Consider the following 27,156-nt stretch of genomic DNA (forward strand, 5'->3'; position numbering starts at 1 on the left):
CAGCCAATCAGACAACACACACAATAACCACAAACATGACTTTTAGTGGTCTACAGCAGATATAATGATTTAATAATGAAAATTGTCTTCTAAGTGGAAACTTTCTTTGAAAAAATACAAATCAAATCATCTTTTGTTAGTATCACTAACTCATCAGATCACATACATTAAACAATCCAAATATTAGCTTTGCTGATCTACTCTAAAAGGCCTGAAGCAAGCCCAGCTCTTTAAAGCTCTTCTCTCTGCTTCTGCTCAGTTGGTGAAATGCGGGTGGTGTTCAGGACGAAGCCGCTGGAGGACAAAGCCCTGCTGGTGTCTTATGGGATTAAGCACATGTCCGTCATCCACACACTGCTGATGCTGCCTGGTGGAGGAGATCGACCCGCATGAAGGAACACGACAGACTCTGCACTGACAAAATCATTTATTGTCAAGTCTTTATTGTGATCTCATATGCACTCACATGATCATATTATTGTTATGTACTTACTGCTGTCCCTTTTTTGGTCTTTATTTTTCATATAATAAAATACATCATGTTTGTAGCACACTGCATAATACGTTTCATATCTTATTTTTGAGACACTTTAAGAAATCAGATGTTTAGCTGGACTTTTGCTAGAGAGATCATTTCAATAAAACTCTTCCATGTTTGTTTGTGCTATCTTGTTTCTTTAAACTCCAGATTACAACAGAGGAATCTGGATGTTACAATATTTACAGAAACAGATCGCTGCTAAAAGCAGACAGTTACTGGGTGACTTCAAAACATAAAAGGCAGAAACCAATGCCTGAGCCAAGATAAGAATGTGATCTGAAAGACAGCTCTATTTCTATTGAGGCAATACTTATAATCAGTGTTGGGCAAGTTACTTTGAAAAAGTAATTAATTATAGTTACTAGTTACTTCTTCAAAAAAGTAACTGAGTTACAATATTCTAAAAGTAATTAATTACTTTTCAAGTAATTAATTACTTGAAAAGTAACTATTGCGTTACTGTAAAAAAAAAAAACCATTTAACCCTCTGGGGTCCAGGGTATAATTGGCCATTTTTAACTACTTTTGATTTTCCACATTTTACCTTTAAAAACTATTTACTTTGCCTTGTTTGGTATCATCCTTTTCAGCACAACCTCACGTGTGTGAATTTACAGTTATGTTTTCATTTTGACAGACTGTATTAACACAATTGATCTAACATCAGACAAAAACCATAAAATCAGAGTAGAAAAAGTTATATTTTCTACTGTAACAACCACAAACATGTTTATTGAATCATATTTCATAACTTTAAATGCAAATATAAATTGTCAATTTTAGTTATTTATTTAATATATGAGTTATTTGCATCAATTTACCTTTTACCCTTTTTTTAAAATAACCATTTCAAACTATTTACAGAATAATCAGCTGTTCTTTATTCAATAAGATGCCACACAAATTATTTGTGCCACTCCGAAAACATAATTTCTGTCCACTATAAAGGAGAACATCACAGCCTGATACCTGCAGGTCTGACAGCAGCAGGTGTATCACTCCTGTTTCTACCTGGAGACAGCAGTCGCCTCATTGTTCTGACACACAACACAAAACTAACCACAACACTACACACTAACTACACAAGACAACACATGAACTACACACTCCATCCATCCATCCATCCATTCGCTTCCGCTTATCCCTTTTCAGGGTCGCGGAGGGGGCGCTGGAGCCTATCCCAGCTGTCATAGGGCGAGAGGCGGGGTACACCCTGGACAGGTTGCCAGTCTGTCGCAGGGCAACTACACACTCCAAACACGTTAAACGTCACAAAACTCTCACATCTCAAAACTCGCTCTCTCTCTTTTTCTGCTCTCTCTCTCTCTTGCCGTCACGCCTAACTTCGCCTGTTTTTGTTTTTTGTTTTGTTTTTGTTTTTCTCTCATAAACACAGAGTGCTTGCTAGCGCTGTCCTTAGACAGCAAACGTGACAAAACTATTGAGGAAAAAACGCCGCGTATATATTGTTTATCATGACTCTGGTTTTACGTGGCCTATCAACACAGTTTTAAAACTGCTATATATCACCTTGTTGCTTTGTCTTGAAGTGGTCATGTGACTGGCTTACCACGACTACTTTATTCTTCCTCAGTCAAACAGCAGCACTCATGCGATTGTTTTGCCCCCTTAGCTCCAGGTGTTGTGCTAGAAAGTGATCGTGATTACCGTCCGCGCAGCTGCTTAAAGCTGTAGCGTCCAGATTACTTACAGCTACTTCCGTGTAACTGATATAAGATGCATTTTCTTGTTAGTAACTGTAACGGCGTTGTAACGGCGTTGTAACGATAGGAATAGTAATTAGATGACTCGTTACTGAAAAAAGTAACGCCGTTAGTAACGGCGTTACAAGTAACAAGACCCTTACTGCAGCCGCTTTCAGTTGCTGTAGTAAGGGCCATTAACGTTTCTTTGCAGTGCATTATGTGCCACAACAAACTTTAGAAGACCACATTTATATGCCTAATTTAAATACTCTCATCTTGCCAAATTCTGCACTCTGAAACAGTTACAAGTAACGGCGTTACTCCCATCACTGCTTATAATATTGTGATATTGACAAGATATATTGTGTCTCAAACAGGATGATGTATGGTTAAGGCTAAGTGTTTGTTTCGCCTGTTTAAACCACCACAGTGGATTTTAAATCAATCCATGAATCGAGATGTGACTGAAGAGCAGACTTTCATCTTTAATTCAAAGGGTTTAACAAAAGTATTGTGTTAGCCGTTAACACATTACCTTACATGTTTATACATAGTCCCTCCTTTCAGGCACTTAATTGGACAAACTAACATAATTATACATATAAGCAGTGTTTTTAATGCTTGCTGTCAATGACTTGCTGAAGTCTAGAAACTATGGACATCATCAAATCCACTCTTGAGATGCTCTGCCAGACCCTTACTGCAGCCGCTTTCAGTTGCTGTAGTAAGGGCCATTAACGTTTCTTTGCAGTGCATTATGTGCCACAACAAACTTTAGAAGACCACATTTATATGCCTAATTTAAATACTCTCATCTTGCCAAATTCTGCACTCTGAAACAGTATATTTTCCTAAACAAAAGCAGTTGGAAGTGCAAAATTTTGTGGCATGAAAAGGATACTCTCACAAATACTTACACAACACGGTCAGCAAAACACCTACGTCTACACCTTTTAGTCACAAAACTGACACCTCTTGAGTAAATCCCAACAATAAATTTAATGCCAAAAGGAAGTTTTGCTCTGATGCAGACTGGTAGAAAACTCGCTGTCAAAGAGCAATCAAAATGTGCATAAAATGAATTTTCATCCACATGTTTTAGGAGAATTTTTGTCTTTTAAAAAGACGCACGATTTATTTATTATTGTTAAAGTTTACTGCGGTTAACAATCTTGTTTGACATGGTGAGGAGAAAAGGGGATTCCTAGGGTACAAGGAAAATTTAAAAAGTGAGAAATTATCCAAAAAGTTATTTTAAAAGTCTATAAAAGTGTGGTGCACAGCTACATTCTTCAGATTTCTGGGGTAGAATTTTTTTCCATTAAATATTAGAAAGTGAATTCTGTATTAGAAAATGAAGAAATTCTTTCAAATAATAGAAACATTTAATTTTAGAATGCTAATATATTAATTTGATGAGAACTGGTCTTAATCTGACTTATTGCTGTATTTGAGACACAGAAAGTCACTTCATTAGATTGTGGTAACTGTAGCTTAGTGGTAAATTTCAAATCAGGCTTTACCAACTTACTGAGCTGATAGTTTTTCTATGTGAATCACATAATAACAACATTTCTGTAACAATCTAGTAATCATCCCACTGACACACTGGTATAGAAGTCTGTCTAGGGGCTACACCACTGGAACAAGGTTTGTAATATTCACTCGTCTCAAAACATTCCTCTTTCATTTTGAGGCAAACAAAGCAGAACTGCACCTTACAACGTGTACAGAAGATGTTTTTACACCCAGTTGTGTTATGTTCCACTAGGAAGCCACATGTGGGACAAGCACGGATAGAGGGACAGCCAGTGATGCCCTCCACATCCTTAAAGGTGATATCTGGACATTTTCTCAGAGTTTCTAAGGACTTATTGTTGCAGCCATGATTTTCACATCGGTTTGAACGTGGGGACGGACCTTTCCATTCCCTCAAACACTGCCAACAGAATGTAAAGGTCCGATTTAGATCAGCTGTGCACACTGTACATTCAGTACACAGATTACTGAAGTCAGTTCTCAGCACTGAAGACTTGCAGCCAGGACACTGTTAAAAAAAAACGATTATTTATTTAATGCTCAACATTTGGACAAATATGGCGCAGAAATGCAGACTATGTAAATAAACTTACTGATTTAACATCAAAAACATCCTTAGAGTTGCTGAACATTTTCTTTTCAAAGTACTCGATTTCTTCCGGGGTTAGAAGAGCCATTTTACAAACCTCCTCAAAGGACCACTCAGCATGACATCCAGTTTGGCCGCACACAAACCTGCTCTCGCCCTGAAACAGAATATACAAAAATATATATCAATCAGTGAAAGCAAAACATGTGGAACAAATAGCAACTGCTCACAATAGTATATAGATCAATTAACTGAGCCACAGTCCAGTCTCATGCCTATTAGATTCCATTCCTACCATACTAATGTGAATGCTTTATTTATTTATTTTTGGATTCTGAAGTAGCAATCCAGAAAGAAAGCTTGAGAACTACCAGACTAAGAAAACCCCCATTAATTAATTCCTGTGCTGATGACCCATTACTTAAACTCCTATAAAACTTATACAGTGCGTTTCTGCTCTATCTGGTAAAACAACATACAAACGTTCTTGACATCATGAGAGTTGTCAGTTCTGCCTTATAGTCCTGTAATGTTGAATTGGTGCCTTATTTTGTGACTGCAACTCAGTAGTTATGCAACTGAGTGCATAGTAATATACACTCAGTTCAAAAATCACTGTTAATTTATTTGGGGTTTGTGATTAGATGAACGTGTAATATCCTACCTGATTCAATAAGCTAAGACACCAGTTGGTGAGAGACATGGGAGTGACAGCATGGCCGCAAGACATCAGCGCTCTCAGAGACTTGAAGTCCTCATACAAGACTATGAGTGACACATGAAAAATCTTATTACTGTTATACACTCTACTCAACATTATCTGTAGCCCAGTAAACGTAGAATTCATAGTCTGAAGACTTACAGTCCAACTCATCATCTCCATCCACAAATGTAAGTGTAGAGTCGGATGGGTCGTAGCACTTCTCCTCCTCATATGTCAAACTGCTTCTGGAGTCTTGAGAGGGAGTTCTGCTCCTCTGATGAGAAATCTTTTTCTTTTTAGACAGTTTTAAACCCATCCTGACTCAGCGCCGCCTTCAGATCATCTACAACAAAACAAACAGAGATCTCGCTAAAAAGTTTTTTCTCTCTTATTTCATCCACTTTGGACTTCACTCCATCAGGGACTGTCACTATACCAGATATTCTACATGCATTCACATATGATTAACATGTATTTATTCCATGTTTTATTCTCTCACTACACCTTTTCCTTTATGCTGGGTGCTTTGTCTAACACTACGCGTACAAGTAGACATTACACAGGAAAGACAAAAGGTGCTCATGCACAACTATGTGTGTCTTGGTGCGCACGCATTAGAGTCTATAGCATTAGAGTTTATTGATAATACTGCCATAAGAGAGCGTGGAAAAAGTCAAGCCTGACGCGTGGATTTCAAGAGTTTCGACAATATATCGCTGCTCAAATTCCGATTAGATCAAAGTAATCTATGTTACTCACTTTGACGCGGAATAATCTTCGTCATCTTTCGACGTCTTGACTTGCTTTGGAAATAGCTCCCAAATGAAAGTTATCCCGATGCGCAGACGGATCTTAAAAGCGAAAACTCTGAAATTTGTTTCAGACGAAACAACTAAATGGCCAATAGTATACCCAACACTCCCATTATTTAATACAAAACATGAAAACGGAGGTAATTACCAGTAAGAGAGGAACTGCCAAAATCCAACGATGTCAGGATTCCCAAAATTGTCAAATATACTCGCAAGGAAATTCTTGTCCCACAAGACACAACCGCAATAGTCGTCTTTCCATCATCTGTTAGAACAAAGCACATCAAACAAAAACATTCACGTGTACCTGATGACTAAAGTTTTAACATGAAGACTTGCCAAATAGAGATCCGGACGGTGACCTTTTCTTATTTTTCAAAGAAGAACAGAAGTCGCAGCTGCCCGCAGGTCGAAACCGCGACGTTGTTTTCTTGGTCATGTGGTCGCGGTATGACGCGTAGTGATCCAGTCAGAGTCTCTCGCTACAACACAACAAATAGGGATCATTTTAATTTAACAGAGAAAACAAATCCATGGGTGTTTGTTGTTTGACGTTACATTTTATCACCAAATTTTCGTGAACAAACAGTCAAAGAGGCTCCACTCCAATCACATAGATTTACCTCAGCCTGTTTTTTTTCCTTTTTCTCTCTTTTTTTTTAAAATAACACACTAAATAACACTAATCCATTCGCGTCTGCCTATATGCAAAGGATGTCTTCTTTCACTTGCGTGTGTGGACACACGAAGGTCACCACTCTGCCCTCCTCCCCATGTCGGAAAAAACAACCTTTCATGGGTGTCAGATCGGGTCCAAGTGAATTAAATTTCCTCATGAGACCGCGACAACGAGGCTCGTAAAGAGCTCCGTTTGTTGTTGTTATGATGAAAATACAAAAATGGGATACACAATCTATACTCATTCTGTAATAATAATAATAATAATAATAATAATAATAATAATAATAGTTGTAAACTCGAAAAATTTCGTCTCATCTAAACATAAAAAGGAAGAGGAACTCAGTCCATTTGATGGAAATGTAAACACTGACGAGCTGCATTCAAAATCACAATGTTATAAAAAGTCTCTTCCAGTTTTAAAAATTACGCTAAGGTGTATCAAACAGTGTCTGCCAATATTTTATGACCACTTGGACTTTTGCATGGAGACTCTCCAGTGCATCATGTGCCCTCTGGGCGGATTTCAAGCTGACACGAATGAGTAGGCTGCTCCCCTGTGCCTGCGTGCGCAACAATCCCATGGCGCGCGCAGTATAGAATCTCGACTTTCCTGTTCTTAAATAGAAAGTTCAATCTGAACTTGCAGCAAACAGCGACATCGGCGGATCTATTTTTAAACCAAGACAACAAGAAAAGAAGGTGAGCCGATAGTTCAAAGTCGAAACTATTCCTGGGTGAAAATATGGAATATGAGATGATGCAACAAAGAGCTGGATATTTTTAACAAATAAACTCAGATTTTAAAAAAAGCAAAACAATTTATCCTCAAGGAGAAATTCAAGATGATCAGCTCCAGGAAACGGAACCTGGAAGAAGTGAACACAGAAGAGACGAAAAAACTAAGAGAGGATGCAGGTGAGTTAAAGTCTTTTATACTGAACACTTGCTGTACAAAAAGCAAATAAATAAAACTAAAGCACCGCATACACAGGATTTATAAAGCCGATTTATAAAGCTGTAACTGTCACAGAAAAGAAACATCTTTAAACCATGTGGCCCAGGCTACAATATACATCCAGAGACCACTTTATTAGGCACACCTGTTCAACTATTCTATAAGGCATCTAATAGCCAGTCACATGGCACCAACCCACTGCATGTAGACATGGTCAAGATGACCTGCTGACGTCCAGATGAACATCAAAACCAGGAAGAAAAATAGTTTAAGTGACTTTGAATTGTTGATGCTTTGAAATATGTCAGAAACTGCTGATCTACTGGAATTTTCCCACACAATCTCACGTCACATAAGAGTTTTCATAAATAGATACAACAAACCTATTGGTCTGTCAAAAACTGTCAAATTAATTCCTTATATATGCTTTAAATATGCATCATTTTTGTGGCTGAGGTCTTTAAATTTTTTGTAATCTTTTCTACAGTCATTTATAAAAAATGTGCTATTTTTTTCTTTTCCCCCCCAAAGTAATCCAGCAGAAGAAATTTCATGGCCTGAAAAATCAAGGAGCCACATGTTATCTCAACAGCATAATGCAAGTTTTCTTCATGACACCTGAGATTCATGACAGGTGGGAGATTTTAGATTGCTTACATTTCACATCTGATGCTAATTAGAAACAAATAAACAAACAAATATACCCCTCTTCTGTGGAACCAGCTTCCAGTTTGGATTCAGGGGACAGACACGATCTCTTCTTTTAAGATCAGGCTTAAAACTTTCTTTTATGTCATAGCTTGTAGTTAGGATTGGATCAGGTGATCCTCAATCCTCCTTTATTTATTATTTTATTTCCCACTGTCGCCAAGTGCTTGCTCACATAGCAACAATCGAATTGAACTGAAAGTGAACAAAATTGAAGCGTTTATGCCACTGAGAATTATTTTGATTCATCAGGCCCTGAGTTTTATAAGCTCAGATATGTTATTACAAGATTTCTGGTCATGTTAAACTTTCTTCATATTTAGAAAATGTCACACAGAATAAATATTCTTTGGTTTGAGAATTATTTTTAGGAATCATATTACTCTCAACCAGCTGCTATACTGAAAGAAAACAAGAGATGTGAAAAAAAAGTTTCATCTAGTGGTGAATCGGTTCTTCTATCTTTCCCCACCTGCACTCCACCTCGTTTTATTTGAAGTGAGGTGGAGTGCAGACTATGGTCCTCCTCCATTCTTAGAGAAAAGTAAGCAGTTATTATCTGCCATGTGATTGAAGTGGAGCTTGTGCAAAACCATTGGTTCATCAGGTTATTGTAGTCACAATGTGATTATGATGGGGGCAAATGCATGGTTAATCAAATGTATGATCAGTCCCCTGCTGTGGGTTGTTGACTGTTCATTCAGCACATAACTGGTATGAAAGCTTCATCTTCATCTACATTATTTTACGAATAGTTCGCAAAGCAGCAAACTTTCTGAACTCAAAACAGTGACTCCCAGTCATTACTTGGTTTTCTTTCATAAAAAGGAGTAAAAAAAAACAACTTTAAGTTAAAAAACAAAAAAAAAACAAAAAAACATCCCAAAAGCTTTTGTTTACTCCGCTTATCAACTTTTGAGCCTAGAGTGCAACTTTTGTTCTGATAGTTCTTTATGACAGTCTGGTGTGTTGTGCTGCTATCAGCAAATGTAAACCTGATCTTCTGACCCCAGTCACAAATAAGGAGTTGACTCTAGAGGTCTTACAGAGTTAGATTTTGTTTGTTTTCAACTTCAGTCCCCATGAATGCAACTCTTGGTTTAATAGAGGCAGGTTTTTTTTTCTTTTTTTAGGATATGCATTTTACCCCCTAATATCTTTAAAGAAAAATGTAAATTTAGGAAGCCCCTTGAGTTATTAATTGGGTGTCAAATCAGTCAAAGTGTTTCATTTAGAATTATTTTGTCAGAAACGAAAGAAATCAAATGACTGAATAACATTGTTCTTGGTCACAAGCCTGTATTTGAAATTAGATAAAATAATAACAACATGGTGAATGGACCATAAAAAGTCAACATTAACTAAGAAATATCTGTTTTCCTGAAGGTTGGATCCAGAATCACAGAAAATAGACCAAGAGCTGAGAAACATCTTTGAACGTCTGAAGAAAGGAACATGTGGAACAGAAAAGGATAACAAAAACTTTGGAGATCCATAATGGTGAGATGACCAGTTGGTAAAACATAAACATCAAAGGTAAACTCAAAGAAAAGGTCACATAGTGGCTGTGCTGAGTAACATTTACATGTAATTTTCAGTTTCTCAGCAGCGTGATGCTGCTGACTGCCTGGATCTGATTTTATGTAAGGTCAGCCCCCGTGTCTCTGAGGTGAGAATCATACCATCCAAATAACACTGAGAAATCAGAATGTTTCCTAACTGATATTTCTGTGTTAAAGCTTTTTGAGGGTCAGCTGACGTACACAACAAAATGCTCCAAAGGCCACGTCATCAATGAAGAGACAAATCCTTTTTGGACTCTTCCACTGTCACTGAGAGACAACCCTGATGAAACATACAGCATGGTAAGCAGCAGCCAGGGCTCAGACTGCACCCCTGGTCATGCTGTTTTTGAGTTAATGAAGAGATAATTCTGTCATTGGTACAGAAAAGATGTTTATTCTAACATATGGATACATCATCAGTGATGTTCCCGGGCTCATCAGGTGTTTCAGGTCTTAATATCAGACACCTTCTCCTCGGTGACCCAGCCATGGGGATCAGGCCCTGACTTGCGTCCAGGTAGCATGCTCTACTGCATAACACCTTTCTTCAACCAGAGCTATTGGGAATCATTCACTTGACAGCTTTCCTCCTTCACAGTCTACAGATCCCCAAGAGCACTAGGACTACTCAGTGTATATACTGACTTGCAAAGCCCCCAACACGCCACCTCCATGGGTTCACTGGGTGCTTTCAACCCTTGCCTCCAGAAATTGGCTACAAAGTATTTTGTCCACTTTCTTTCCTGGGCTTCCTCCACTCAGTCCTCCTGTGGGACCATCAACTCCATGAGCGTGACTTGCTTAGACTCCTCAGACTCCCAGGACCATGTCAGGCCTGAGTATGGGGGTTACAATGAGCACTCTTTACTAGTGTGCATGAAAACTTTTCAGTTGTGTATGTAAAAGTGTTTTACTAGTTGGTTTCTGTAACCAACTCTTTCTTTAAGAGCTTGATTTCTGCCCCCCCTTCTTTTTTTAAAAAATTGCAACATGTGTGTTTGTGCAGGACGGAGGATTTGAAAAGATTTTCCAAACCAAGTCATACAGTGGAGACAACATGGTGTACTGTGGAGAGTGTGAGAAAAAAACAGAAGCAACCAGTGTGAGTTTCTTAGTTTTTATTTTATTTTAAAGCAGAATCTGTTAGTCAAACTCTGCTGTGTGTAATCATCTCTCTTGTGGTTTTTAGAAATGTGAGATGGTGAAGTTTCCTCACATCTTGATTCTACTCCTGAAGAGATTTGACTTTGACTACTACACCATGTCAGATTTCAAGTCCGACTGCTGTGTCGCTGTGCCATCTGAAATGACAACAAACGTAAGGAGAAGTCACTCTGAAACCTGCTCTTATGTTTTTGTTTCTATAAACTTAGAACAAAACTAAGGAAATTTGTGTTTGGTCAATTGTTTCTTTGTTGTAACTGGCAATTAATCTGATATCTGTTGGAAAGCCTGTTTATTTCTCCTTTAAATGCTCCCACATTTGTAAGGAAATGCGTTTGTAGGGTGAGCAGCAGTTACACCCATGAAAAACCTGCCAGATCTTCTCTGTCAATGCCAAACAGTTTACTCTGCTGATGACTCTTGCTTGGTGTTGTTTATTAGTTTGGGTGAAGGAAGGCTGAAGAAATAAGAACGGTCCATGCTCACAGGTGCTGAGAATCTGGTACCTGGGGTACCAAAAGCTGAGATTTATTGCCAAGAAGCATTGTTAGGGCAAAGAAATAATCAGTCAAACACAGATTTCCTTACTTTTTGCGGTAATTTTATATGTTCTTATGTCTGACTGCGTGCTCTGTTGTAGGGCAAAAGGTACAAAGTGTATGGGATAGTGAATCACATGGGCAGTCTGAGAGGTGGACATTACACAGCCACTGTGCTGTTCAGGGAGGACCACACCTGGTATGACTGTGATGACTGTAATGTGACAAAGGTGACTGATTAAATAGAACTGAAATATGGGTCATACTTAAAACCTACAGGAAGTGTTACAACTGCAGGGCTCATTTTAATGTTAATCTTGGTTTTGTTGATGTGTGCAGGCTGAAGAACAGCTGTTTGCAAAAACCAAGACATACAAGTAAGTTTAATTTTGTTTAACAAGTCTGACACAGCAGATAGTTTACATCTAGAGCTGTTTGTGAGCTTTATTTACTAAACCTTCACAAAATGATTTTTTTTCCCAGTGGTTTTGCGACCGAGTGTTTTGTGTGTTTTAGTTTTATTCTTTGATTATTGTTATTTTCTCAGCGTTTCCTGGTTTATTTTGAAAGAGTCTTGCGTGTCTCTCAGCTGGTTCCCTGTGTACTTCCACTTCCCCTGATCACCTCCTGTGTGTATTTAAGTCCTCTGTCTTCCTTTGTTCATTGGCAGGTCATCTTTTTACCTTACATGTCTCGTCTTTGTATTCATAGTATTCATAGTCGTCATTGTTGTTTCATAGTTATCACCGTTTTCATAGTAAGTTTGAGTTTTTTCCAGTTTAGGCGTTAGTTTAGTTCTCGTCACTGTTCATGTTGTTTGCACTTGTCGTCATCAGCCCTAATAAAGGATCATCTTTGTTTAAAGACTACAGTTCCTCTTTCAGTGTCTGCATTTGGGTCCGTTTACAAAACACACCGACCTACCCCGCCGTGACAGGCAGTTATTTTTACCACTTGTTGGGGCACTTTAATGTCTTTAATAAGCATGTATGACTGATGGATTACTGAACATTGTTGAATTTCCTTCTTGCTCTGTGTGAACTTCAAAATGATGGTTCGACAGTTCCAGGACTGCATATCTGGTCGTGTACAGAGGTAAGATCACAAAACTACTGAACATCAAGAAATCGTTTAAGAAGTTCATTCAACACTGACAAATAATTACTGTGTCTTTTGTGAAGCCTCGGAGAGAGAGCCAGAGGAATTGAAAGAACAACAGAGGACCAGGAGAAGAGTGGGGGAAAAGGATGAACCAAAGAAAAGAAGAGTGCATGAATACATAAAGAAATCTGGAGAAGAGAACATCCACGATGATGCCCTGCAACCTGGCAAGAGTTCAGAGATAAAGAGGAATACTTTTTTGATTACTGTCATCACTGTTTTTTTGGCCTTAATTGTAATACTTGCAATGATACTCACAGCTCTAAGCAGAAACTGATGGAGAGGAAGAATATCACCAGAGTTTATGGTTTTGAAAATTTCAGCTTGTAACAGAACCAGTTTTGTCAAGGGAGCAATGAAAATGTTATAATTGCATTTCACAGATAACTATGGTCAATGTTATGAATGCAACTTTGTAGAAGCCATTTAAATAATTGTAAAATCAGTTGTTTGAAGTGTGGAGCTCAAAAAAGGTGCTGTGGTGATGATGATGATGATGATGATGATGTGGATGAATTTTAATCACAACGGAAGAAATTCAGGCATCAAAATTGTATTTTTCACATTGTCACTGTAAATTCTGACGCACAAACACAGCCATGACATGCAATACCAAGATTTCATTAGCAATACATGATTAAATAATTATATAAACTGTTGTATTCTTAAAGTTTTCCCCAAAATTATAAAAAAAAAATTTTTCCAAATAAATAAAGGGTCCCACTCCATAGTAAGTAATAGTGACAGAACAATATCAGATATTTGTTTGACGTGCAATTTAAAGTTCACCCAGAAGGAGGCAGTGATCCAATAATGTAACTACAATGGTTATGGATATGTAACCTCTCATTGTTAATATTTAGCAATACTTTTTAAAAATATTAGAATTACTTATATATTTCTGGCTTTAATATTGCATAATAGAAACTGTAAAAGTAAGTTTATTACTTACTGTTGTTACCTGAAACCACAAAGACCATCAGCTGTAAGAGTGGTGTGTTGACATAGCCAATAGGCTACTTATAAACACTGACAACCTTTCAATTGATATTCTGCACATTATCTTTCAGTTTCTGAATCCTGTTATAGGCAATATTAATTGGAGTGTCCTGCCTTAATTTTTTTAGAGCTCACCATCCAAGCCAACGTCCAACAGTCCAAAAGCAAAATGTAGCTGAGTGTCATGGTAGAGACTGAGCTGCTGCTGTCAGATGTTCTCTCATCATCAAAATCTCTTGTGAAAGGTGGCTTGTATTTTCATCTTTAGCCACCTTTAGCCACCAGGTGGCTTTTCTTCATATTTACTTTGTAAATGTTTACTCTGTATATCAGGTGAGTAAATTAGAGCAATGAAAGGTGCTGCTAGTTAGAGACATTGTGGAATTTGTTGTGTATGTGGACTACTCAGATTTAATTTGTAAGGCAATTATACAGTTGCTGACTAATATACAAAATGTCTATATCGTACACATTTAATGTTATTCCTTATCACTGTCTGATCAGAAACACACCACACCATGTTTTCAGCCTCACTGTGGTGCACTAAGTCCTCCTGACCTACAGTCACTGCTGCATTAAGTGCTTCTTTTCAGTCCACACTAACAACATGCACTAATCCACATATTCACTGTGAACATGTAGATTAGTGAATGTGGTAAAAAGAAACAAACAGAACAAAAATTTGAGTATAGCTTCCCATTTAACTTTTTCATTTTCCCACCGAATAACTGAAACTATTCATGTTTTTAATACGATTTTACTCCCCCACCTTCCCTCTCCCTTTTTAAAAGCAGCTGAGATGCAACGTGATACATGATATAGGCAACAATCATTAAAATCAGAAAGCCTAAACATGCACTGTTTACTAGAAATCTCACATATGCTCTCTAACCCTGTGTTAATTACTATATATGTCTAAAGACATATCTTTACTAATTGTAATGTTCATTTTATAATAGATGGACAAAGTCCCAATAGATTTGGATCATTTGACTAAACTGGAAAATCACATGCCTTTCTCCAGTTTAACAATGTTGGATGAAATGGTATCAAGAGAATATAATTTTGTATTTGTGGCTGTTCCTGAGTTTTTTCATTGCAAACATTATCCTGCATCATAGATAAATCAGCTACTCTAAAAGATTTAAAAAAAATAGCTGGAAAAATAAACAAATGACTTCAAAATAACTTTCTTGGGAATACATATTTACACACTAATTAGTCATCATTTACAATCTCTGATATTTAGTACTGAACTCTAAATAGGTTTGATAAAAGTTCTAAAATGTAAAGGAAGACCCAAAGATGACACAGTTCAGTCCCAGCTGGCAAAGAAGATGCATTTTGTCCTTTGGTGTATCATATTTCAGTCCTGCTGTGCATCGATGATGATATCTGTCAGCCTCCGTGGACCTTCGCCACCATCTGCACCACAGACGAGGGTTTGATCCCATACTCCGACAGAGATGCAGAGTCATCGTCCAGCGGCTTTCCAGAGACAATCAGCCGGAATTCAGCCATAAGATATCCTACACACACAAGACAGGAGAGAGAGGAACCTTACTAAATATTTAAACATGTCACATATAATTATATCATGTCCCTGAACACCACTAATGATTGTTATTTTTAAGTTGCACTCAGACAGCACATGACTGTGGCCCCTGCTCAACTAAAACTAAACTAAGTGTGAAGAATATTTAATTCAACTGTAATAAAATAATTACTGGAAACAAAACAAAACCTGAACAAAAGTGTGCTCTCACAGTTTGTGCTGCTAACTGACATACAACAACAGTAAACACGTACAAATGTGTGCATGGGACTGTGCTCATCTATTAACACAACCTGAGATGTCCACTTGAATGTGTGTTTGAAGTTGTTCTGTTTTATTACTGTGCTTCTTAATTCTTGCACCACACAAATACCTCACATGACAATAAAACAAACTGAAACTGATACTGAACATAATGTAAACCAAACTAAATCAAAAGATTTTTTAACAATAAAAATTAAGCACATTAAGGTCATTTAAAAGATGAATAAAATAAACGAGGACATTTGAATGTAGGCTTATAACAGAGTCTGCCTCATTTGCTTGTCTTACTTTTTATCAGATTTCTACATGATCACACGAGACACAGATTAAACACAGATCTGTTTTGAGTTGTTGGGCTTACCTTTCTTGGGAAACAGTTGCGCTGCTTTCATCTTCAAGTCTTTCACGGTCTTCTGCTGCTTTTTGGAGTGGTTTAATTTGATAATCCCCAGCTCACCTGCGGGTGAGCGAACCGACACGCTGTACTTGCACATTGTGTTTGTCTGGATCGTGTGTGAGGCTGAGGAGCTCCTTTGGGTTCTGTTAAAGTCAGATAAGGTGAGTGTATTACTCACTGAGATGGGCTGTCTCTAAATAGTTGTTCAGCTGACAGCTCTGTCAGACAAACATGAAAACACACTTCAAGAATTTTAGGGAAGTTCCTGAGTTCTAATTTAGTTTCACTATCATCTCCACACAGAGATCACATGATTTATTTTAACACAACAAACTGTTTACACTGTCACACTCAGTGGATACTAACACTAGTATCCATACTTATTAATACTTAAACAGCATCAAACACTTTATCTTATGTACTTTATCAGTTTTCCTATTCTGGTCAAAGTGTGCTTCATTGTTTGATTGCAGTACAGCAGAGCTCCAGAGGAGAAGATGGAAGTCAGCAGCAGCCCGTATTCAATAGAATATTTGTATAAAGTGAAGTAAATTAGAGGGGAAGAGAAGGAGAGAGAGAGCTGTATACAGACATCAAACATATGGCCTGCATTTGTATAGCGCTGTCAGTCCCTAAGGACAAAGCGTACTAACAGTATCCACCCATTCAACTTCACACACTGCGAGCAAGCTAATGTAGCACAGTGCCTGGGGCGCACTGACAGAGCGAGGCTGCCGGAACTGACGCACCGGCCTTAAACCGTAGGCAACAGGGTGATATTTGCCAGGATATGGCATGCAAGAGGCAAATAAATTGCTTTGAGGTTATGTAACGAGATGCAAAAGTGAAAAAAGATTAAATATTTTTGTAAGCACCATGTTTCTTTAGTATTTAGTGCAATGCACTGTATGCATGACATACCCCCAAAAGGTTTGATCCTGGAGTCGTCCCTAGTGTAGAAAAAGTCAAGGTCAAGCTCCATGTTCACGTCACTCGGAGTCATTAGTTGTTACGCTCATAACCGCGTCAGACGTTTTTTGGTTGCATCTAGAGCGAGGATGGCCTCATCCACGGGTCTGCTACACAGGTAACACTCAGCGTGGTTCACTCACTGATGTGTGTGTGTGTGTGTGTGTGTGTGTTGGTGTGTGTTGTGTGTGTGTGTGTGTGTGTGTGTGTGTGTGTGTGTGCTACATTTACTCGTCTGTTTTCACAGGTAAAGACTCTTATGATCGGACTTTTTGTTATGTATGTGGAAACTGCGCACCGGAGAGCTCGCGCTGTGCCCGATCATTCAGTGTCACAGTCTGACATCACAGTGATACTGAAACATGAAGCCGCTGATTAAAAACTTTGAATGTGAAGAAGAAACGGGAACTGTTGATCGAAGATCCCGCAACACTGCAGCGCGCACGCTGTTCTGACTCCAAGCCGGATTTTGCTCTTTTACGTGAAACCGGAAGTGTTCATTCAGATCTGTTTGTTGTTGTTTCGCAGTGTGACGCTCCCAAGAGTGCCGACAAAACACGAAAAGTGTTACAACCCTCATGACCCAACGCTTAAGTTTGTCGATAAGGAGGATGATTTGGACTGTAAGTATCACGCGGGCACTTTTCACGGCGATGTCAAACAGATAGAATTTAATGGAGCAACAGTAAAAAAGAAAACAATCAAATGCATAAACCAATGTAAGAACAGACATCAGCATTTATTTCTGTGTAACACTGATTTTTTGCTTGTGTGTGATTCTTCTCAGTTTTGTGTGAAGGCTTCAAATCTCTCAGAGCTCAGATGTCCTGTGGTCACGCTGTGACCCCGACCTCTCTCACCAACTGGTGTCGCAGGTTGTTGGACCAGGTAGGCCACTGAAGGTTGTCTTTGTTAAAATAAACAGTACGTAGCAACAAAAACGAGTGATGGGGAAAAAGAGAGAAACAAATGATGATCACTAGGATGGTGGTGTGGTGATTGGGAGTGAAAAGCTTTACAATTAGGGGAGACCGGGGATAGTTGTAACATTTTTGACATTTCTGTCTGTAAATTGAAGCTCTTTTAAGGTAGTGGATTCAAAATGTAATGCAAAGTATTTACATGTCTCGGCTATTAAATAGTGCAGCTATTTTCTCTGCAGCACAATTACCCATTGCATGGTATGGTCTCAAACACAAAGAGTAAAATGTTACAATTAACCCCATAGTCTGGGTTAGTTGTAACATATCCTGGGGTAAAATGTAACACAATGAAATAAGGGTACTAACAAAACATTAACATGTAATCTTTGTTTATTCAACACATGAATGCACTTAGAGCCATTTATGTAGCTATGTGTGTGTGACAGAATGCAGAAATCTAACTTTTGAACATATTCCAACCCCCCAAAAAAGACAAATTATGGAATTTTCTGCAACTGAATATTTCATTAATTTTGGTTGGTCTTCCTTGCGTTTGGCCTCATTGGCTCAGTGGGCATTATAACCTACAACTCTTGCACCAATTTTGAACATAACAATGAAGCTGAAAAAATGTAGTTGTTCACCAGCATCGCAATTCCATTACTTTTTATCCTGGCTTACCTTGGTGTGGTTTGCAAAGTGCTTCAGAAAGATGAGGAAATCTGTTTCTTTCATCCATCCTGATTTATTTCCACTACCAGTACTTCCTACTGGTCCATCTCTGACACAGTGTGGGAATGTGTATGTGTGGGAACACAAACAGTGGAGGAATTGTGTTGCCAATGGCATTAACCGCATATACAAAGGTGACCAGTGAACCTCTCTCTGCTGATGTCGTTGCCCCAACTTGTTTAATATAAGTTAAAGTAATAGTGTGGTAAGTTGTAACATCTGCATTATTATTACAACTAACCCAGACTGTTGCTGTTACAACTGACCCAGACTCCTATAGCCATGAACTAGCTAACATTACAGCCAACGGCTAAAACATTAGCACTAAAGACCTACACAGAATATATCCCCATAGACATACAAATAACATAATTTAAGTTTGATGAGTTTAACTGCAAAGCAGATAATGCTATTAGAAATTGAAATAAAGTAGAAAAACTTACTTTTTGGCATACAAATTACTTTTTTCGTGTTAAATTGTCTGTGTTTGACAAAATGTGCTGATTTTTCACATGTGATAGCACAACTGAGTTGGGCATGCACAGGATGAATCACATCATTTGAAACTTAGCCCTGATTGGAGAAATTGGAAGTGTTACAACTGACCCACGTTACAACTAGAGATGGCACGATACCACTTTTTTATGTCCGATACCGATACCGATATCATAAATTTGGATATCTGCCGATACCGATATGAATCCGATATAGTGTTTTTTAATCAACAAAACTGTTTTTTAAAATATCTTGCTGCATTTTGCAAGTCTGCAAGTTCATACTCAAGTTTAAAACAACAACTACACTAAAGCTATTCTGTTATACCTGTATACAAAAAAAATATTTAATAGTTCAGCAATAGGGCTTCGGAGTTGACGTCACGGCCGCAATGCATTGTGGGAGCGCGGCGGCATTTTCGGGATCTACAAATCAAATCAAACACACTGTGTTGGAACGACGACTACAAGATGCTTAAAAGCAGCTCAAAAGAGAATAGACTGTATAGAGACCGATTGCGTCCAGAGGCGAAGCGGCGGTACTTGCAGAAAATAGCGTGCATTTGAAATGTGGACCCGTATGAAATACGGCCGTGGAGTAAAAACCCTGAAGACCAACCGCTGCTGACGTAGCCTGATATATTTCATACCTTATCTGTGGAGTCAGCGTGTACAAGTCGTCATTCAATCAAAGGTAAGTCAGCTCGAGTACAGCGAGTGAAATGCGTTTGATTTCCCTGCAAACATTCAGATTACTGCAGCATAAATTCATTCATGAGGGGAAATTACAGTGAGAACATGTGGAGGCTGTTAGAGGGATAACATAGTGAGTTCAGTGCATTGATGAGACACTGTCCTGAAGCATTTAGTTATTCTTTATGGTTAAAGAAATTGCAATGATTTATTAATGTTTATTATAAATAATTCTAATTATACATCTTGCTTCCATGTTTGTATCTTGTGTCACTAAAAATACATTTTATGCTTTCTCCATCTCTAAAGTGATGACATCCTTGCATTACATACTTTAGGTTCATTTTCTGCAGGCAGGTTTCTGACAGATCAGGCAGATTTACACTATAACATGCAGCGTTCTATAGATGGACACATAAAGAAATGAAAAATGACATGTATGTGCTAACTTTCTAAACACTTTGTTACATTTATGATAAAGTAGATTAAACACATTTGTGTCGGCCTTGGCTCATAGTTCTTGTCTTTAAATGAACTTTGTCTGTGTGTGCTTCAGGTCCTGCACTCAAAGACTGAATGAACCAGCATTGCAGCCATGGGTCATTGTGAGCATCACAGGGAAGGTTGAAGCCGCCCGCTGCACCTGCATGGCCGGAGTCGCAGAGACCTGCACCCACGTCACTGCTCTTCTGTTTAATGTAGAAGCAACAGTGTTGATCCGTGGCACAAGGACTGTTACAGATGAACCTGCATACTGGGTTTTGCCTGGTAATATGACCAAGATACAGCCAGAGGTTGGCCATAAGATAGACGACTTCTCTTCAGCTGCCCAAAAAAAGGCTCTTGATCAAAACATACACAGACCATCTGTAGTGACAGGTAAAAGGAGCCGTCCTCAAAAAAGAAATCCCACCTGCTACTGTGGAGGAGTCGTCACTGCTATAATGCCATCATGTTTTATCTAGGGGTCTAGATTTATGCCTGTAGTGCACTGCCGTGTAAATAATTTGCATTTACTGAATATGTACTGACTGAGTCCCGCTGTTCAAAAGTTGAATAAAGAAACTAAATTATTTTGCCTTTTTTTTTTTTAATTTAAACCACTTTATAGAACATCACATCAGTAACAGTGTAGAATCCATGTCATTTACAGTTTACAAATGACAAAATGTTTACACCAAATCATGAGTGTTTACATGATATCACCCACTACTAACATTACTTTATTTACTGTATCTTTTGAAAAAATAACAGCACAAGACTTAAGAATATTTAACAGGAGCAGGTTTCATTCTTCTCTGGTTTTATTATCACACTGTTCACCAAAACGCAGCAAACCTTCACCATCTTATCCAGGAGGGTCACCTCTTCACCCTCACATGGAAGAAGTAATCAGATTGGCATGGTGGTATGTTTGAAGCAGGTCCCTCGTGTAGCGCTGGAAACCAGTCATGATGTTTCATCCATTTCATCGGCTGGTTTGCTGCAATAATGCCAAATAATTAGCAACTCTATAAATAGAAGGTAGTTCTGCAAAATCACTCAGTAGGATGTTTGTTCTAATTTGCTATGAGCTCAGAGCGCATCGAAAATGAAACTAATAGGCTATAAAGAGTGATATGAACATATTTAGAACTTACCGGAATGAAAATGTCTGGAGCACCAACAGATATTTGGAGATGGAAGAGAGCTGCACGTCAGCTCGTCTCACAGCTGCTATCCAGGCTGGACGCCTTCGTTTGGTAACATCGATACACGAGCTGCCTCATGTCGCTTCCAGGTTGGGAAAGCATAAAAAGACAATCCAACCTTATTCCCGTGCCGGTCGTAAGATCGAACATTGCAGCCGAGCACACAGCAAGTACGAACCATGGCTATGCTATCGCTCCTAGCTTAGACCCCCAAAATGGTGAATCGGGCCAAAATCCTTTCCACGCCCACCCCCGTGACATCACGCTCCGAAGCCCTATACTGATCAATCTAATAAACTTAGACCTACACCATCCTCCCTATTCTGGTATTTTAAAGAGTACTTAGCGTAAATATTAAGCAACCTAACTAATAGGGTTCCAACTCCCAGCAACAACAAAAATAAATAAATAAAAAATAGGGAACCACCCCTCACGCTCCACCTCATGATGCTTAATCGACGTAATCAACATTAATTTGATGCAGTGTGAAAAAATATGCACAGAAATCAATTATTTTTCAAGAAATATTAAATAGATTCAACATCTTTCTTCAACAAAATTGCAGACTGCACAGATGGTACCTTCCCAAAGGAAAAAGTACTATAGCTTACTAGGGTATATTAGACTTAACAGTTACTATATACAGTAATTGACTTCTATTCATTTTACATCAAATTAAAACTTTGGGTGTCAGATAATTATTTATTAAAAGCTAGACATTTTAAATGAGAATAAGAAAGAAAAGTATGTCTTTGTGCCCCCTTTTCCCAGTTAATGCCCTATCGGCCCCCCTGGCTAAACTTTGCTAGATCCGCCCCTGCACAGTTACCAGCCGTCAGCTACGTAGAAAAAGATCCTGGTGTAGAAAGTAATATTAAATAAATTGTAACAACAGCTTATCAAGCTTAAACGTGCTGCTGTTGTTCAGCCGCTGGTTTCCTCTTTCTGGCGCAAAGTGGGCCAAAAACAAACAAGAGAGACTCGCGACAGAAAAGCCGATCAGCTGATCATTAGCAGTTTCACGATTGAAGTAGCAGCCGGAGAGCGAGAGGCAGTCGCTCGTTAAGCTTAACGCAGGAATGCTTTACAAAGATTCAGAGATGGACTTACACACTTGCTTTACTTCTCTCGGGGATAACTTTGTCGGAGATGAAATGCCAGGTTGCTAGCGAAGCTCCAAATGCTATCCAGACCACCGACAGGTCCCGCATGCCACAGCCACTCTATCACGTGATGCATACTGCTCCGACGTGCTAACGTTCGGAGGTGAGTTACGGCGTATGTGAGGTGCTTTCGTGATATTTAATGGATCGGATTACATTTTTTATTTTTCTCCGATATCCGACCCAGTAATTTAGGTCAGTATCGGACCGATACGTAATATCGGATCGGTCCATCTCTAGTTACAACTATCCCCGGTCTCCCCTACACGGAAAATCCAGCAACGGAACCCAGGGAATGACAGCTATATATCTGGTTCAAACATATGGTAATTATCAATGAGACACTCAGGTCTGCTATACTTTAAACAGAGACACGGCTAAGGTCATAAAATAGTTTGACCGGTCTTTAAAACAAACCAATTGCACATATACCGTTAATCACTTCAGGGCTGTAGCTCACCAGTGAGCGAATGGATTGCCAGAAGAAGACAAGTCCAGAGAATCACCAATCCACAGGTGCACCTCACCTCTAATTAACACTCAAATTAAAGTTTAGCTCAAACCAAGGCTGTCTACACCGGCTCTTGCTTACCCTTACCCATCCCTGTTGCTTGTCTTGTCTACACCTTGTTCCAAATTATTATGCAAATGATATTTTTCTCTGTTTTTCCTAAATAGTCGATTCAAATGACAGTCGGCACACAGAGTTTCAAAAGATTTTATAGGTTGTAGAGAATTGAAAATGGTCATTTGTTGAATTTGCAGCATTAGTAGATTAATTTCACTGACATCAAAAGGTATTTCAATCAAAAACATCTTGACAGGTCAAGTTACATATTAACATAGGACCCCTTTCAAAACAAATTTCCCACATGTGGGACTAATAAAGGTTATCTTATCTTATTCGATAGCAGTTTTACAATTCTTGCATCCATAGAACTTGTGAGTTTTTGGAAAGTTTCTACTTGAATGTCTTTGCAGGATGTCAGAATAGCCTCCCAGAGCTGCTGTTTGGATGTGAACTGCCTCCCACTCTCATAGTTTTTTGCTTGAGAATGCACCAAAGGTTCTTAATAGGATTGAGGTTAGGGGAGGATGGGGGCCACTCCATGAGTTCCTCTCCTTTTATGCCAAGAGCAGCCAATGATGCAGAGGTATTCCTTGTAGCATGAGATGGTGCATTGTCTTGCACGAAGATGGTTGTGTTGCAGAAGGCACAGTTCTTCTCTTTCTACCATGGAAGAAAGTGGTCAGTCAGAAACTCCACATACTTTGCAGAGGTCATTTTCACACCTTCAGGGACCCTAAAGGGCCGACCAGCTCTTTCCCTGTGATTCCGGCTCAAAACATGACTCCACCACATCCTTGCTGACGTTGCAGCCCTGTTGAGACATGGTGGCTGTCCACCAACCATCCACCACTGCATCCATCTGGACCATCCAGGGTTGCACTGCACTCATCAGTGACCAAGACTGTTTGAAAACTAGTCTTCATGTAGTTCTGGGCCCACTCCAGCCATTTCTGCTGTAAGCATTGTTTAGGGGTGGCCGAATAGAAGGTTTATGCACAACAGCAAGTCTCTGGAGGATCCTACACCTTGACGTTCGCGGAGCTCCAGAGGCACCAGCAACTTCAAATATGTGTTTGCTGCTTTGTTTTGGCCTTTTAGCAGCTGCTCTCTTAATCTGATGTATTTGTCTGGCAGAAACCTTCATCATCGTGCCTTCATCTGCACAAACCCATGTGTGCTCTGACTCAGCCACAAATCTCTTAACATTATGGTGATCACGCTTAAATTTTCGTGAAATATCTAAGGTTTTCATTATGTGTCCAAGGCATTCAACTATTTCACGCTTTTCAGCAACAGAAAGATCATTTTTCTTTCCCATATTGCTTGAAAATGGTGGTCTGCTTAATAATGTGGAACATCCTTCTTTAGTAGTTTTTCCTTTAATTGGGCTCACCTGGTAAACTAATGATCACAGGTGTCTGAGTTTGATTTCAGTGATACAAAGAGCCCTGAGACACTAGTCCATCCGTTGGTTTAATTGAAAAACTTCTTATTTAATCTTTATGACACTTAAACACAATTTGCATAATAATTTGAAACGCGGTGTATGGTGTATTGACAGTCATGTGCTTTTTGTGCTGGGGTGTTTTTTCTGTTCTCAAACTGTTCTCCCATTAGGAGCTCAGTCTGAGTGGAGTTTTTTTTTTCTCCTCCTCTCACCTCATGTTATGTATTTTCATTGTTTTTTTTTCCCCCCCTATCAGCCTACCTCCCTGACATGTCTTCCCAATGTGATGTTTGTGTAAAGTTTGGTCAGAGGGTTCCTTTGTAAGTGCGCATGCGCCATTAGTGTGCTGCCTGCTGTAACCTATAATTTCCTTCGGGAATAATAAAGTATTTCTGATTCTGGTTCTGATAAATAACCACGGAACATGGAAGTATATCCCACCAGCAAAGCCACCCACTGACCTCCACTTTAAGCCTTCAGCTTCTGAATAAAATAAAAAAAAACAAGTTATTTATAGATCCAAACCATGAAGACAATCAAACTCACCCTCATGGTAGTAACAAACTGGTCATCTGCAGCTATAAAAATGTCCTTCCAGTGGTGTAACAAACATTAGGATATTACAAACCAAAACAGGGCTTAGGCTTTTCTTTTTAATCTTATTGGTGTGGCCTTTCACAGCAGTCCCAGTTTCTCATGTGGCTCCTTGGGAAAATTAATTGTCCACCTCTGGGATCAGGTTTTACCGTAGCTGCTCTGGTGGTTAACTGACTTTTTAAGTAATGCTCTGCTAAACAACTTTATATCCACATTGTCCACGGCAAAGTTAAAGTATTTTGAGAAGTCATGTCATTCTTTTGCACCTCAGGAGTTTTGGACTTATAAAACAGTATTTAAATACTGTTTTATGAGTAACTAGTGAATGTACAAGCCTGTATGGAAACACTGGGACTGTAGATTCTGGCTTACTGCTCTTACTGCCTTATTTGGCTTTTTTGAGACTCCAGTGCAGCTTTTAATTACACCTGTGCTTTTATAGCTGTGACCTTTGAATGTTTTCTGTGTGAGGAGCCTTTGCACCGATGACTTTAAGACAGAATTAAGCAACAAAAATCATTACAGTGTTTCAACAAACAATGGCATATTTAGCAATGCATTTCTGACGGATGAGGAAATATTTTGATTGTGATTTGTTTCATTAGCTATTGAGCAACCTTTTTCCACAATATAGAGTTTAATATTTTAATAGTTTAAGCTTAACTGGAAAAAAAGAGGAAAAAAAAATTTCATCAACTTGTTTGGAACAAGTCTGATAATTCTCCCATCTCTCATTATCTCAATAAAGGGTGAAAGCAGATTTGTGTGTGGCGGGTCTGGTTGCAGTGCTGAGTGGACTTTTTCAGAGGTTTGGAAAATGGCTCTTCTGACTCCTCAAGAAACTGAGCATTTTCGAAACAAATTGGCTGTCAATGCTGCCTTGCAGACGCTTATTACCAAATCGGTAAGTATCTCATTAGAATAGTACAATGTCATGAAAATAGAAATGTATTTCTTGTAAGATTTAGTTCTTGTTAAATATTGTAACTCTCTTGTCTCCATGTAGTGTCCTGTATGCAGATCCACTGTGATGAGAGAGAATGGATCAGACTTGAATGTCCTCTGTAAAGTGTGCACAGCAGTAAAAGGACGGCCGTTTGAATTCTGCTGGCAGTGTTTGAGGGAGTGGAAGGGTCCACGGCCTCGGAAAGACCGCTGTGAAAATGATGGCTGCTGTAACCACTCACTAAAAACACTAAAAACCTGCCCAGATATCAGCTTTGATTCAGTGAAGGGAGTCAACGGGTGTCCCTCTGTGCGTGCCTGTCCCACCTGTGGGTTACTGGTGGAGCACAACAAGAGGCATTGTAAATCTCTTGTTTGTCCTCGATGTAAGGTGAAGTTCTGTTTTGTGTGCCTGAAGATCTTCACTAAATGTATGAAAACAAGTGGCCCTTATGCAGCATGCTCCAGTGGTGTAGCCCCCAGACAGACATCGATACCTGTATGGAAAAAGAAATAATTTAAAAGACACAAAGCTCCCAAGTTTCACTTTTAATGCCTTTTCTGTAAATAATATACCATGATGTTTTTTTTTTTTTACATGACCTGTGGTTTTAGTCACTTGTTATAATTCTCTATTGTGTTGGAACAGTTATCAGATATAATCAATGTTGGCTTATATTGATGAGAAATTTGCTACCAAATGTGATCTTTACAGCTGTATTATGTCTGAATCATATCGACAATAAACCTGAAAAATGTTGTTCATTCATAAATTTGAAAACAAGTTAATCATACATTCTGTGATAAACGCATTCTTTGCCTCAATATTTAGTTATTTTACATTATCCTGTCATTGTCTGTTGCATCTTTAGCATCAGCATCTTTGGCATTAGCATCTTCTAAATTGTTCTAAATTTTATACATTTAATTACAGGTTGTAAAGCTAAAATACAGATTAGACTAAATGCATTAATAAAATAAATAGCACAATAACTGACAGATAAAAATAACCAACTTATTACAGAAGAATATTAAAAAAAGATAAAAATGAAT

At 38.7% G+C, this 27,156-nt stretch overlaps 3 protein-coding genes across 5 annotated transcripts; 2 read left to right on the plus strand and 1 right to left on the minus strand.

Moving 5' to 3' along the window:
* Positions 1-2,343: 2,343 nt before the first annotated feature.
* Positions 2,344-6,729, minus strand: LOC120740937 (probable E3 ubiquitin-protein ligase RNF144A). 3 transcript variants are annotated; one of them, XM_040043479.1, is made up of 6 exons: positions 6,253-6,729; positions 6,039-6,155; positions 5,238-5,421; positions 5,040-5,140; positions 4,380-4,532; positions 2,344-4,294 (listed from the first exon to the last, which is right to left on the minus strand). In XM_040043479.1, exons 3-6 carry the CDS (start codon positions 5,392-5,394, stop codon positions 3,833-3,835), a joined length of 873 nt encoding a protein of 290 aa, XP_039899413.1. In that variant the 5' UTR covers positions 5,395-5,421; positions 6,039-6,155; positions 6,253-6,729; the 3' UTR covers positions 2,344-3,832. The 3 variants fall into 3 exon arrangements, with proteins under 3 accessions (XP_039899413.1, XP_039899415.1, XP_039899414.1); XM_040043481.1 differs by having other exon boundaries at positions 5,238-6,155; XM_040043480.1 differs by having other exon boundaries at positions 6,039-6,729.
* Positions 6,730-7,211: 482 nt separating this feature from the next.
* LOC120740992 (ubiquitin carboxyl-terminal hydrolase 47) lies at positions 7,212-13,280 on the plus strand. Its single transcript, XM_040043584.1, has 11 exons — positions 7,212-7,486; positions 8,058-8,160; positions 9,621-9,734; positions 9,833-9,903; positions 9,974-10,099; positions 10,806-10,901; positions 10,989-11,117; positions 11,604-11,732; positions 11,842-11,879; positions 12,566-12,597; positions 12,684-13,280. Exons 5-11 carry the CDS (start codon positions 10,097-10,099, stop codon positions 12,938-12,940), a joined length of 684 nt encoding a protein of 227 aa, XP_039899518.1. The 5' UTR covers positions 7,212-7,486; positions 8,058-8,160; positions 9,621-9,734; positions 9,833-9,903; positions 9,974-10,096; the 3' UTR covers positions 12,941-13,280.
* A 3,555-nt stretch (positions 13,281-16,835) lies between these two features.
* LOC120740984 (probable E3 ubiquitin-protein ligase ARI7) lies at positions 16,836-26,622 on the plus strand. Its single transcript, XM_040043576.1, has 5 exons — positions 16,836-16,965; positions 17,376-17,470; positions 17,635-17,735; positions 25,907-26,062; positions 26,165-26,622. The coding sequence occupies exons 1-5, from the start codon at positions 16,859-16,861 to the stop codon at positions 26,618-26,620; spliced, it is 915 nt and encodes a 304-aa protein (XP_039899510.1). The 5' UTR covers positions 16,836-16,858; the 3' UTR covers positions 26,621-26,622.
* Positions 26,623-27,156: the final 534 nt, after the last annotated feature.

Source organism: Simochromis diagramma, unplaced genomic scaffold (genome assembly GCF_900408965.1).
Source record: "Simochromis diagramma unplaced genomic scaffold, fSimDia1.1 OVJJ01000656.1, whole genome shotgun sequence".
Taxonomy (NCBI): Eukaryota; Metazoa; Chordata; class Actinopteri; order Cichliformes; family Cichlidae; genus Simochromis; species Simochromis diagramma.

Coding starts and splice junctions, on each gene's coding strand:
- LOC120740937 (XM_040043479.1), bottom strand. CDS start 5,394: ATGGGTTTAAAACTGTCTAAAAAGAAAAAGATTTCTCATCAGAGGAGC. Junction 4,533..5,039: donor GTCTTAGCTTATTGAATCAG/GTAGGATATTAC, acceptor ATTCTGTTTCAG/GGCGAGAGCAGGTTTGTGTG. Junction 4,295..4,379: donor ATGTTTTTGATGTTAAATCA/GTAAGTTTATTT, acceptor TTTTTTTAACAG/TGTCCTGGCTGCAAGTCTTC.
- LOC120740992 (XM_040043584.1), top strand. Junction 10,902..10,988: donor AAAAAACAGAAGCAACCAGT/GTGAGTTTCTTA, acceptor TGTGGTTTTTAG/AAATGTGAGATGGTGAAGTT. Junction 11,118..11,603: donor CATCTGAAATGACAACAAAC/GTAAGGAGAAGT, acceptor GCTCTGTTGTAG/GGCAAAAGGTACAAAGTGTA.
- LOC120740984 (XM_040043576.1), top strand. CDS start 16,859: ATGTTCACGTCACTCGGAGTCATTAGTTGTTACGCTCATAACCGCGTC. Junction 17,471..17,634: donor TAAGGAGGATGATTTGGACT/GTAAGTATCACG, acceptor GATTCTTCTCAG/TTTTGTGTGAAGGCTTCAAA. Junction 26,063..26,164: donor AGACGCTTATTACCAAATCG/GTAAGTATCTCA, acceptor GTCTCCATGTAG/TGTCCTGTATGCAGATCCAC.